The 13,246-nt window shown below is 48.4% G+C and overlaps 1 protein-coding gene across 1 annotated transcript in view; it reads left to right on the plus strand.

Moving 5' to 3' along the window:
* Ubqln4 (ubiquilin 4) overlaps positions 1 to 12,102 on the plus strand; it is a 15,827-nt gene extending 3,725 nt beyond the window's left edge. Inside the window, exons 5-11 of the mRNA XM_028753244.1 lie at positions 1,877 to 2,035; positions 5,793 to 6,018; positions 7,067 to 7,206; positions 7,673 to 7,756; positions 7,886 to 8,001; positions 8,314 to 8,500; positions 10,456 to 12,102. Of these exons, the coding sequence (XP_028609077.1) occupies positions 1,877 to 2,035; positions 5,793 to 6,018; positions 7,067 to 7,206; positions 7,673 to 7,756; positions 7,886 to 8,001; positions 8,314 to 8,500; positions 10,456 to 10,608 (1,065 nt within the window). The 3' untranslated portion in view covers positions 10,609 to 12,102. The remainder of the gene's footprint in view (positions 1 to 1,876; positions 2,036 to 5,792; positions 6,019 to 7,066; positions 7,207 to 7,672; positions 7,757 to 7,885; positions 8,002 to 8,313; positions 8,501 to 10,455) is intronic.
* The last annotated feature ends 1,144 nt before the right edge of the window (positions 12,103 to 13,246 follow it).

Below are 13,246 nucleotides of genomic sequence, written 5' to 3' on the forward strand. Positions count from 1 at the left end.
AAAAAAAAAAAAAAAAAAAGAAAAGAAAAAAAAAATTATTTTTTAGACAAAGTATGGCTAGACTTTTCTATTTGGTGGGTTTTCCTTTTCTCTCTCCTTATCCCCTCCCACCCCCACTCCCACTCCCTCTGTACCCCACTTTTATTCCCTATCATTAGATATGAGAGAAAAAAAAGAATAGAGGGGAGAAAGAGATATTGATTTATAAATTTAATTTTTCTTCTTGTTTCTTCTTTGCTTATAGCTGGTCTTTGCTATCTTGTTTTCTCCCCACCACCACCACCACCTATTTTACCCCTATCACTAAATAGAAGAGAATGACAGATGAGCGAGGGGTGGGGGAGAGAAAGATCTGTGAATCTAATTTCTTTCTTCTTGTGTCTTCTTTGACCATGACTACTAATAAACCACAAACAATGTCTGAATGATCAACAACCACCCACCCCACTTCTTAGGGTCCTCACATTTATATACCCTCTGAAAAGGTCCCAGAATTCCAAACATCACACAATAGCAGAAACTATCTGCAGCTGGCAAAACCTTACACCTCTGCTAGAGCATGGGGCAAATCATAGGCAGCTGCTGAGAAGCAGCCCCACATCCCCCACATGGGATTAAAACCAAAACATTCTTATATTTCTGTGGCTTTTGTTGTTCTTGTTTTTTGGTGGTGGTGGTAGTTTTAGTTTTTTGAGACAGGGTTTCTTTGTGTAGCCCTCGTTTGTCTTGGAACTCACTGTTTAGATCAGGTTGACCTTGAACCCAGAGATCCACCTGCTTCTGCTCCCCACCCCACCACCACCTGGCTATTTCTGTGTTTTCTAAAGAAACCAAAATTCCAGAGTTCTTACTACAACAGTGTCTCTATGTACCTCTGACTGTCCTGGAACTCCCTGTATAGACTAGGCTGATGTCAACTCACAGAGATCCTCCTGCCTCTCTGCCTTCTGAGTGATGGGACTAAAGGCATTTACTAGAAGACAGGCTGGAGTTGTGGAGACCTGAGTCTGCCAACAGGTCCTTAGAGTGAGCCATCAGCTCTAAAGACGACAGCCCTCATCCTCAGTGTTGCAGATAGTTCAGGTTGGCTGAAGAAGCAGAAGTTGGGATTAGAGGCTGCCCAGGCGGAATCCTTTCCTACCCAGTTTGATTTACCAGGACTAACAGTGTGGTTTGCTGAGACCTGGCCTAGAAACCTGTTTGCACAGTTTACTCCTGGGTGTTCGGGGGCCGCAGGTCTGTGATCCTCCCTGACCCCGTTTCCCTATTCACAGAAGGCAGACAGGAACACTTACTTGGGATGGTCACTGTGAGCAGAGTGTGACTTCAATTCTAGATCATGTAGTTGCTCTCAGGGTCAAGCTTTAAGGATATCATAAAGCTAGTAAAGAAAAGCTTTCTATTTTTTACTCCTCTTCCTTGGAATTCTCTCTGCCCTACTCTGTTCCCATCTTCTAAGTCGTCTTACTAGACTGATATGGCTACCCTCTCAGGACTCTGGTCATCCAGTTTATCATCCAATGCATATTTATTGAGTCATCTCTATGGAACAGGTACAGTTCCAGGCGCTTGGGGGTTGTACCCAGTGCCTCTTCACACCCCCATTTTCTTATGCTGTCTGACACCTCTAGGGGTTCCCTGAGCCTGAGAGATGGAAATTACTGCCTAACTCCATCTGGGAACACTGTCCCTCAGTTCAAAAAAGCCACAGGGAAGCAAGGATCAAGCCCAGATTACAGTGGAGGGCATTTGCTCTGCTCCCTGCCACCACTGAGAGGTTCCTGCATCCCGTGTGCAGACTCCCTCCTCAGGCCCCTTCTCCTAGCTTGGTGTTCCTCTGGTTCCAGGGCCCATCTCATATTTTTCCCTTCACCAGACAATGGAGCTTGCTCGTAACCCAGCCATGATGCAAGAAATGATGCGGAACCAGGACCGGGCCCTCAGCAACCTGGAAAGTGTCCCGGGAGGGTATAATGCCCTCCGCCGCATGTACACGGACATCCAGGAGCCCATGTTCACTGCTGCCCGGGAACAGGTGGGGCCAGGAGGCAAGCAACAGGAGGGCTGGCTGGGTTCAGGATTCCCTATTCCCAACCTAGGCATGCCCCAGTGCTTTCTATACTTACTTGTCCAGTCTCCTGTTGGGTGGGCCTTGGCTTGAAGGCATTTCCAGTAGTGCAGAGCCAGGGACAGCCAACTTGATGGGGGCAGAATATTACAGAGATCCTTAGGGAAGTAGGTAAGATGGTGTCCGAGGAACATAGCATTGTTCTTGATGAACGCTTGCACCAGAGGCTCAAAGGCTCTAAGGCTGGGGAGCTGACCTGGGGTCAAAAACTACAGTGTGTGTGTGTATATATATACACACATATACATACACACACATATTAAGTACATATATGTATATATATATATTTTATATTTGTATGTATGTACTGTATACCAGTATAGTTATATATCTCAGATATATCCATGGTTCACCTGCATCCAAATCACTTGGGGGGACTTATTAATAATGGCGTTCTAAACCCTACTTAGTCTGCTGGTTAGTTTCTGCAGGCTTTTGATTTGTTTGGTTTTGAGACAGTTCTCACTATGTAGCCCTGGCTGGCCTGGAACTCTCCATGTAAACCAGGTTGGTCTCAGAGATCCTCCTCCTTCCACTTTGAGTAAATGCTCAGTGAGCCCTGTTTTTTTTTTTTTGTTGTTTTTTTTTTTTTTTTTTGGTTTTTCGAGACAGGGTTTTTCTGTGTAGCCCGGGCTGTCCTGGAACTCACTCTGTAGACCAGGCTGGCCTCGAACTCAGAAATCCTCCTGCCTCTGCCTCCCAAGTGCTGGGATTAAAGGCGTGCGCCACCACCGCCCGGCCCTTTTTGTTTTTTTTTTTTTGTTTGTTTTTTTGTTTTTTTTTTGGTGTGAGCCCTGTTTTTGTTTTTATATTTTCAAGACAAGGTCTCACTATACAGATCAAGGCATTCCAGAACATGAAATACTCCCAAGTTGGCTTCCCAATTGTTGGGATGTGGCACCATGGTGCTTAAAAAAAAAAGTTATTTATTTTTATATGTATAGATATTTTGTCTACATATTTATCTGTGTACCGTATGCATGCAGTGCCTGTGGAGGTCAGAAGAAAGGGTCAGATCCTCTGAAACTGGAGTTACAGATGGTTCTGAGCCACCATGTATATGAGTGCTGACAAAGAAACTCGGCTCCTTAGGAAGAGTAACTGGTGCTCTTAACCACTGAGCCATCTCTCCAGCTCCATAGAGTGTACATTTTGAAAAATGCTTTGTAAGTGGAGAATATTGTTCCCTGGTACATGTGAGGCCCAGGGACAGCTTCTAGCACCACTAAAGAGAACAAACCAGCTTTATGAATGTGGGGCGTGGTGTCTCATATCTGTAGTCCCAGTATTTAGGAGGATCTGGAGTTCAAGGTCAGCCTGAACTACATGAAATTCTGTCCCAAATTAATAAAGTAGCTCAGCTGGTAGATTGCTTGTCTGACATGCACAAGGCCCTGGGTTTGAGCCCCTGTAACACTAAACCCGGGCACAGCTGTGTGCTCTGTAATCCCAGAGGCCAAGGTCATGGCTATCTTGAGATACGTGATACTGTCTCCAAAACCAAACCAAACCGAATAGTTGAGAAAGACAAAAGCACTCCAGCTAATTCTACGCACAGTAAAACATAAACAACCCTGGTTTTGCTAAAAGAAGAAAGCATTTGGCATCCCGACTGTCCGTCTGCCCTCTTGTCCGTTCTCTAGCACTGTGAGTTTCAGTGGTCTCCTGAGTCACTCTGTCACTGTCACAGTAGAGATTACCCATTACAGCCAGGGCTCTTACACTTTTGGTTTCAGGACCCAATTACACTCCAAAAAATTATAGAGGATGAGCTGAGCTAGGAGCACACACCTGTGACCGCAGCTCTCAGAGACAGGGAGTAGAGGTTTGAGCTAGTCTGGTCTACAAGACAGGTTCCTGGTGAGACACTGCCCCACCCCACACTCCCAGAAAAAGGTGCGTACATTCCTGTAATCCCGTTACTCTAGACATAGAAGCAGGAGGATTAAAAGTTCAAGGCTAGCCTGGGCTACATGAACTATAAAAAACAAACATACAAAAGTTAATAGAGGGCCCTAAAGAAATTTTTGGTTTTGTGGGTTGAACCCACCAATATTCATTGTCAGAAATTAAAGCTGAGATCTGGGTGTGGTGAGAGAGAAAGAGAGAACTTAGAAGAAAATGTGACTTTTTTTTTTTGTCTTTGAGACAGGGTTTCTCTTTATAGCCCTGGCTGTCCTGGAACTCACTCTGTAGACCAGGCTGGCCTCGAACTCAGAAATCTGCCTGCCTCTGCCTCCCGAGTGCTGGGATTAAAGGCTTGCGCCACCACTGCCAGGCCAGATATTGTTAATGTCTGACACTGTAAGACAGTGTGCTTGTCTATTCATTCTGATGACTGTCCCCTGCTACATACACAGCTTTCATTAGAGTAAATGGAAAGAGCAAATTGACATTTTATGGAGATATGAAAACTTTCTCATCTTTCAGGGGGTCATAGGACCACATGTTTGAGAACTGCTATATTAGAAGGATATTATAGTAGAATAAATATGCCAGGCATGCAGTAGGTGCTCAATAAATGGCCAGGGTGGTCACCTCTGGTAATTCAAGAAAGGAGATCTAATCTTTGGGCCACCAGGAAGAACAGCAAGCTAAGAACTGAAGGAGTAGACACACTAGACCGACTACAGGAATGTGAGATCTGAAATGGCAGTAAAGATTACAGCTGTGGTTTGTGAGACCAGCTGGTTATCGAAATGGGCATCTGTTGAAGCCAAGGACCCACAGCTCAGAAGGTGATTGGTTAACTGAGATCATGTGACCCGCTTTGACTAACAGGATAGGTGGGAGGGGCTAAACTGCCCAGCTGTCTCCCTTTTGCACAGGTCTTAAGTGAGTTTCTAAAACTGAGCAAGTGAAGGAGGGTCTAGAACTGCTCGGCACACATGGCCCCCTGGGCATACGGGTTCCTGGTTGTTAGAGGGATGGAGGGAAGAGGTTTGGTGCTACCTTTGGGCAACATGCCATCTGATGAGATACAGTCCTGAGTGGTCTTTGGGGGTGTGGGAGGTAGACTAGGGAATCCCTCCAAAGGACGGGGAATGGAGAAAACCTAAAAAAGGGAATCCTTAGCCAGAGCCCTTGGGGTACCATCATGACATGCATGGATGGCTTAGGTGCCTCTCAGGGGACCTTGGAAGTGAAGAAGAGAGTTCTAGGAGTTAAGATTAGGCTGAAGTAAGCAGGGAAAGAGGGAACTGGGACAGATCGGGGTCAAATGAGAGCCAGGCCTGAGAACCTGCATCCACAAAGCTAGCCATTCCTGAACTCCTGCTATTATCAGGGCTGAGGATAAAAAGGTGAGTCTGACATCTCCTCTGCCCTTTAACTACTCCAAGAGCTAAAATACCTCACCACAAAAGGAAAAGACTCGTGTGGACATCTGTGGGTTACAGTAGAACACAGAAGCCCACCCTGAGCATAAGCAAAGGAGAAGGCAGGTTCCTGAGGACTTTGGCTGCCAATCACTAGCCTCAGCCAGCGCCCTCTGCAGGGTCAGGTGAGGGTGGAGCTAGTCCTTGAGAACAGAGACTATGTGAAGATGTTTGCCCTGTCTCCTTTCCCTGGGGAGGGGAGGCTCTTAGGAGCGAGCAGAGAGGAAGCCTCCCCCTTGTCCCTCATTTGTTACAGTCCTTAACCCAAAACCTTTCCCTCCTCCCAGTTTGGCAACAATCCCTTCTCTTCCCTGGCCGGGAACTCCGACAGCTCATCCTCCCCGCCTCTTCGGACTGAAAATCGAGAGCCCCTCCCTAACCCCTGGAGCCCCTCGCCCCCCACCTCCCAGGCCCCCGGGTCCGGTGGGGAGGGCACCGGAGGATCGGGGACCAGCCAGGTGCACCCGACAGTCTCGAACCCCTTTGGGATCAATGCGGCTAGCCTGGGGTCAGGTATGTCCTAGGGTGGAAGGAGCTTAGTGGGGTCACACCAGGGCAGCCCTTCTGCCCCAGGACTAAATGGGGTCCATACTGCTCCAGTGTATTGAAAACAGGTGAGCCTGAATTAAAGCTAGAGAAGGACTCAGCAGCCTGGGGTGATGGCCCTGCCCTTCACAGGAGGAAGACTTGTTCTGACCATGTCCTGTATCCCTGGTATGAGACCTAAGTAATGGCTCATGAATAAACCAGGCCACACCTCCCAGCTCCACTAATGGGTCTGGTACCATCCAGTGTAAATGGGTCAGGGTGGGAGATGAGGATTAGGGGGAGGGGTTGCAGAAGAATCGGGACACATCCAGAGGTGGCAGCTGTGAGAAAGATGTGCAGGGTGCATATAGCTTACACACTGCTGAGCCCAGAGAAGTCTGCACTGTGACAGGACAATGGGACAGGCTCTGGTTCGTGATTTCCCTGCACTCTGGGAGATACTTCAATTGGGAAAGTCCTTTCCCCTTAACATGCTCCAGTTCCCTTATTTTCTAAGGGAAGACTAGCTCTTGACCTGTGGCTTAAACACTATTTCTAAGTGTTGGGATCTGGACCATCTCCAGGAGAGGGGAAAACCCCTCAGGAACAGCTCCATGTCTCCTGTCCAGACTTCAGCTGCACCATTGCAGTTCCTGAGTGGGGTTAGGGTTGGGAAGCAGGTGTCTGCTGCCAAGGCAGGTGTAAAAGCCATCGCTTTCCACAGTGTTTAGCTCTTTCCAGCTCACACTGTCTGAGCTCATTGCAGGCACAATCCAAAGGGACATAACTCAGACTTGGTTTCTAGCCAGTTAGCCCTTAGCCAAATTGATGGGACAAGTCCAGGATAAATCAGTGTAGGCTAACCTCAGAGCAAGGAGCACCTGGCCCCACATCATGGTGCTTAGGTGCCTATTTGACCGTGGCCTCTCTGTTTTCTGACCACTCAGTGTCTGAAGTAAGGTAGATCGAGTGAGGTGTCTGGTTTCCATTTGGACCCCTTTCTTCCTGTTTTGTCTCTGCCTCTTTGTTCTAGGGATGTTCAATAGCCCAGAAATGCAGGCGCTCCTCCAGCAGATTTCTGAAAACCCCCAGCTGATGCAGAACGTCATCTCAGCCCCTTACATGCGAACCATGATGCAGACGCTCGCCCAGAACCCTGACTTTGCTGCTCAGGTATGAAACTGCTGAAGGAAGTGTTTCTGGGGAGAGGGTCCCCACGAGGGAGCAGTTTGCACTGGCACTGAAGCACTCTGGGGCCAGGCTGCCTAGGTTCCTACTCCAAGTTCTGCCCTGTCACAGCTATGTGAGCTAAGCAAGTTGTTTAACCTCCCCATCTCTGTAAGTGGTGGCAGCCACAGCTCCTTCCCTACTGGGATGGAGGATTGCAGGAGCTCAGCATGGCACATGGGACACCCTATAGACTTAAAGTGGTAGCTCTGGTGACTGACAGACTCAGGCTGACTCCTGCTGCAGTTTCTTGCTCAGCGCACAGGCCCATTTCTTGTCACTGTCCCACACGGACTTTCTGGAAGTGCTGGTCAGATTCCCTACATAGTGGGAGTTCCAAGAAGGGTCTGCCCTGTGGGGTACTTCTCAGGGTCAGATGACCCAGGCCTCCCTACCCCCTTCACTCATGCAGATGATGGTGAATGTGCCGCTGTTTGCGGGGAACCCACAACTTCAGGAGCAGCTCCGCCTGCAGCTCCCTGTATTTCTGCAGCAGGTGAGTGAGGTTCACAGAGGGGGACCTGGAAGCCCCATGGCTAGAGTTAAGGTGACAGACAGGCCCCAGCTGTAGCTTACTGGCTCTTTCCTGCTTCTCCTGTTGCCTTCTCTGCTTGTCTCCCAACAGATGCAGAACCCAGAGTCTCTCTCCATCCTCACCAATCCCCGGGCCATGCAGGCCTTGCTGCAGATCCAGCAGGGACTGCAGACCCTGCAGACAGAAGCCCCTGGGCTGGTACCCAGGTAAGGAGCATTGGTGGGCATTAAGGTTTTCTCTTCCTCTTTAACACACATACACACACACACACACATACCTTGGGCTGGGTCTGCTTTTTCTGTTTGTTCCTACTATTTTTCCTTCTGGATCTCACATTTCCATTCTTTTTCTTTCGACCAAATCTCCCTCCCTTTTATAGCCCAGGCTTCCCTCAAGCTTGTGGTCCTCTTATCTCAATCTCCCAAGTCCCCAGATTACAAGCATTGCCCTCCATGTCCATTTCCCACCTTGTCCAGCACTGCCGTCTCCTAACTCTTGGTTTTTTTTCCTGCCTCCAGCCTTGGCTCCTTTGGGACACCCCGGACCTCAGTACCTCTGGCAGGCAGCAACTCTGGATCTTCAGGAGAGGCCCCCACTTCCTCCCCTGGCATGCCAGCCACATCTCCTTCTAATTCGGGTTCCAATGCCCAGCAACAACTCATGCAGCAGATGATCCAACTGTTGTCCGGAAGTGGGAACTCGCAGGTACACAGGGCTGTGGCATCCTGAGCAGCGTCAAGGGCAGTAGTGCAGTACAGGCAGCCTCACAGGCCTTGTGGGAGGTGGACCTGGCTATAGGGCCTGGTCTGCCACTTGTTAGCTTTGGGCAAGTGTTCTCAAGTGGGGTTTCTGGAGATTCTTTTTACTTAAATTTTTTTCAAGACAAGGTTTCTCTGTATAGCCCTCACTGTCCTGGAACTCCCTCTGCTGGCCTCCAACTCAGAGATCCACCTGCCTCTTCCTCCTGAGTGCTGGGATTAAAGGCATGTGCCACCACATGCTTTAAAGTAGGGTAAGAATAGTGATGGCACTCAGCACTCGCTTGGTACCATGCCGTCACGGCATCAGTATGGTACTGATGGGGAAGCCAGGGGCAAAGAGGCTAGCTGGCTGCTCACTACATAGCTAGTGGATGCTGAGAAGAAAAGGCCAGGACCTTAGGTCGGTATAGAGGTGACTTGGCATCTCTGACCTCTGCCTCTGTGATTCTTCTGGAAACTTCTGGACTATTCTACAAATGCTTGTGTAAATTCTAGGAGGTTGTGTAAATTCTAGCCAGGTTGATCTCTGAGGCTAATACAGTACAAATTCTTTGACTGAGAAACAGCAAGAAGGGCTCTGACAGTGTGGGGCCTGTGAGGCCCGAGGCAAGGCCACACTTCCATATGTCCCTAGTCAGGTGAGCAGTGAGCCCTGCCTTTCCTCTTGCTCATCGTGACCTCTTGCTCATGGTCAAGCCTGGTGCTTTCCACACATCCCACGGGAAAGCATTCCCAGGGGAGAGTTATAGAAGGATGTGGGAAAGAAAAGGCTTGTGTTCTGTTAGTAATTTTGTTCTTGGTGGGTTAAAAAAAATCACACGTGTTCTTTCTTTCCTGGGACTCTCCTCTGACCTTTCCTCTGGCAGTATATGTGAAGACTGTCAGGAGGGTGTGTCTAGCAGACATCCTGTCTGACTGTTGCACTGCTCTGGGCTGTATGTTTGCACTTACACGTGTGCATGCTACATACATACCCAGCCCAGCATTAGAATTTTTTTCCTTTTTTTTTTCTGAGACATGGTTTCTCTATGTAGCCTATTTCTTAGTTTTTTGAAACAGATTTTTCTGTATAATAGCCCTGGTTGTCCTGGAACTCAATTTGTAGTCCAGGCTAGCCTTGAAGTCAGAGATCTGCCTGCTTCTTGCCTCCTGAGTGTTGGGACTAAAGGTGTGTGGCACCATGCCCAGCCTCTCAGTTTTTTTATTTTTATTTATATCTATGGGTGTTTTTGCCTGCATGTGTGTCTGGGTAGGAAGTATGTGCCTAGTGCCCACAGAGGCCAGAAGAGGTACCTGATCCCTGGAAACTAGAGTTACAGACAGTTGTAAGGCCCTGTGTAAATGCTAGGAATCAAAACTGGGGCCTCTGGAAGAGTAACCAGTGCCCTTAACCAAAACTTTATCCCAGCACGGGTCTTTTGAAGCATCTCTTAGCATCTGGAAAGCATTTAGGAACAAGCTGACACAGACCCACCAGGGACTTGGAAAGTTTAACAAAAATATCATCTGTCTTATTGTTACAGTTATTTACTAACTTGGGAAGTAGGCTCCCTGTCTTTCATTTGCAATTCACTTTTCTTCACTCCAAGCATGAGGCTGGGGGGGTGGGGGTGGGGAGATCTGCAGGCAGGATGACAGCAGTGGATACAAGGGTCATCCTTGATTATGGGGAATTAGGGACCTGCTGGTATTATGTAAACACTCAAGTTCAAACTGTCCCTGTAGGAGGCAGGCACAGTGTTCATGCCTATAATCCCAGTACTCAGGAGGCTGAGGCAAGAGAATTGCAAGTTTTAGGTCAGCCTGGGCTACATAGCAAAACATTCTCAAAAAGGAAGGAAGAAGAGGACTAGCCCTAGAATGGGTCTATGCCCACTTGCCAAGTCCTGCCTCCTCCAGGTGCCGATGCCAGAAGTGAGATTTCAACAGCAGCTGGAACAACTCAACTCCATGGGCTTTGTCAACCGTGAGGCCAACCTACAGGCCCTGATCGCCACAGGAGGGGACATCAATGCGGCTATCGAGAGGCTCCTGGGCTCCCAGCTCTCCTGATCTCTTGGCCTGTGCCTCCTGCCTTCCCCACCTCTCAGCGCCAGCCTTGGCTCCTCTGTGAAGCCCCACCTTCTATAGCCTGTCTTCTTTGACCCCTGTGGCCGAGGCGTGTGCCCAACCCATAGCTCTGTCCAAGGATTTTGATTTGTTTGCTGTCTCATGAAATCTCTCCTGGTCCTCTTGCAGCAGAGCTATCTAGTGTGCACAGTGTGTCAGTTGGCCACACCTCCTTGCCCACAAGTACCTTGGCAACATGCAGTCTTCTCCAAGGGACTGAGAGGAGGACCCTGCCTGGCTAACCGAAAGTCTTCCATCAGTACCACTAGAGTTTAGCTTGCCTTACATTTTCTCCTCCTCTCCCTCCCTCACCTCAGCCCAACCAGTTTGAATTTCACTCTTTGGCCAAGCACTGGTGAAACTGTGGTTTTCTTTCTCTACCCCTATACTGTTCATCCAGCACTCTTCCATGGGCTCCCTTTGGGACTCTGAGGCAGGGAAAAAGATACCTGTCCTTCTGTTCAGAGGGAGTGTGAGTCAGCACCCTGGGCAGGATGATCAAGATCAAACAAGACCAGCGAGGACTGCTGCCTAAGAGCAACCGCTGAGAGTTCTTGGAAGCAGGGACTGAGGGAGACAGCCTGGAAGCTGGACTTGACAAATACAGTCTAGAAACACCAATAGATTTCATGGTGGAGAAGCCAGGTTCAGGCCTCACAGAAGGAGAGAGACTAACGGACTTTGAACTGAAGAAAGGAGCTCAACAAAGCTGAACAGTGTGACCCACAAGGAATCAGATGGGCTCCATTGTTTCCAAACATACGTGAGCTCACATACATATTCCCATGAGCCTAGGCTTCAGGCACCAGGATTTTGAGCCCTATTCTCCAAAAGATCTGATAGGGTTTCTCAGCACTGTAGAAAATCTGTATATGTGCATACGTGCAAGTTGGGGAGGTGTGTGTTCTTTGTTGATTTCTGGTTCACAACTTTGTCAACAGAGATGAGTAGGTACAAGGGTCAATCTAGTAGAAGAATATAGCATTGAGGGAGCTGGGTCCCTGGGCCTCTGGGTACTGGGGAACCAGAAACATATTGAGTAATTCTCCTAGCGATAATGGGTCTGACTGATACCCTGGCCACCATTGCCTCCTTGGTGAAAGAATAGTGAGATTTCTCTTCCAGAGTTCCTGCCTTTCAGTTCTTTGCTGGTTTCCCCTAGGCCAAAAAGTTTTATTTGAGGAGAGGTGGGAAGGCACCTCTTTCCTTCCTTTGGTATGGAATTGGGCTTTGCTCAACTGGAGTACCAAGGAAGCTCTCTCCTCTTGTGGTTCAGGTACTTGGAGGAGCCCTGGCTGAGGGATGGGGGTAAGAATGGCATCCTGCTCCAGGTGGGAAGGGTCCCAAGCAGTTCAGTCATGCCTTCCCTTCCCCTCCTACTCCCAACAAAAGCCCTGGCCTTTGTAAATAAATAATGTGATTTTTGTTGTGAAATTATATTGGTGTTTGTTTTCTGAGGGAGGAATCTTGAAGACATACCACTGTCTGTCTTGAGTTGGGCTTGGGTTTGGTGTTCTGAGAGGGCGTCACTGAAGACCAAGCTGACCTAGAACTTGCAGCAACGCTCTGCATCAGTGGCGAGTGATGGGATTGAAGGCTGAGCTGCCACACATGCCTTATCTTTTTTGCAATGAAGCTATCTGTAGCTTCTGGTGATGTAAGAAGGAACCACACAAGGGAGAATGGGAGACTGCTACAGACGGGGCCTCAGTGCAAATTCCAGTGCCAGATTAAAAAAAGAAAAAAAGAAAAGGCATGGAAACATGAAGGAGCAGGAAGTCTGGCTTGAAACTCAGCACTTAAAGGCTGCCTGTAGCCATAAATTTTTTGCAGCCTGTTTTAATAAATGTTCAACCTCTCTAGCCCACCACCCAGCAGAGGCAGTGGGAAAGTTATTAGGATGTGAGGGAAGTGGTCCTGTTCAGCAGTAGTTCTTTGGGAACGAGTGAGCTCAGTCTTTGTCAGCAGTCCAGTCCTCTCCGCAGGCAGACACCAGCTGGAAACTGCAGCCCGGGGCCGCTGAAGCAGCAGGGAGTTCACCAGCAGTTCTTTGTCGAGCTTCTCTCAATGGCAGTGTTACCACAAATGGAGCTTGGCCACGTCATGGAAGGCAAACCGATAATGTGTGTTAGCGAAGGATAAGGAGGCACAGCAAACCGAACCAATGCTCGTCTCCCACTTCTGTGGGGACATATTTATCCTTCATCAAGCATCTTTTCACGTGTTTATTATAGCAAACATCCTTTCACCTGTGTCTGCTTCAGGAAAACATTCTTTCATGTGTCTGCTTTAGCAAGACATCCTTTCACCTGTGTGCCCCAGCAAAACATCATTTGACATAACTTTCTAAAGAAACTAGAAGTTTGCAGTTCAGCTGCCTTTTTAAAAAGATTGCAATTCTTTTTATTTATTGCATGTGTATATGTGCTGTTGGGCACATAAGAAGAACTGAGGACAACTTGGGAGTTGGTTCTTTGCTTTAATCATGGTATCCTTGGATACACACAGTGTATCCAAGATTGAAACTTGAGTCACTAGGCTTGGTGGCAAAAAGCTTTACCTACTGTGCCATCTTGCTGGA

The sequence above is a fragment of the Grammomys surdaster genome, unplaced genomic scaffold (assembly GCF_004785775.1).
Source record: "Grammomys surdaster isolate TR1022 unplaced genomic scaffold, NIH_TR_1.0 125946, whole genome shotgun sequence".
In the NCBI taxonomy this organism is placed as follows: domain Eukaryota; kingdom Metazoa; phylum Chordata; class Mammalia; order Rodentia; family Muridae; genus Grammomys; species Grammomys surdaster.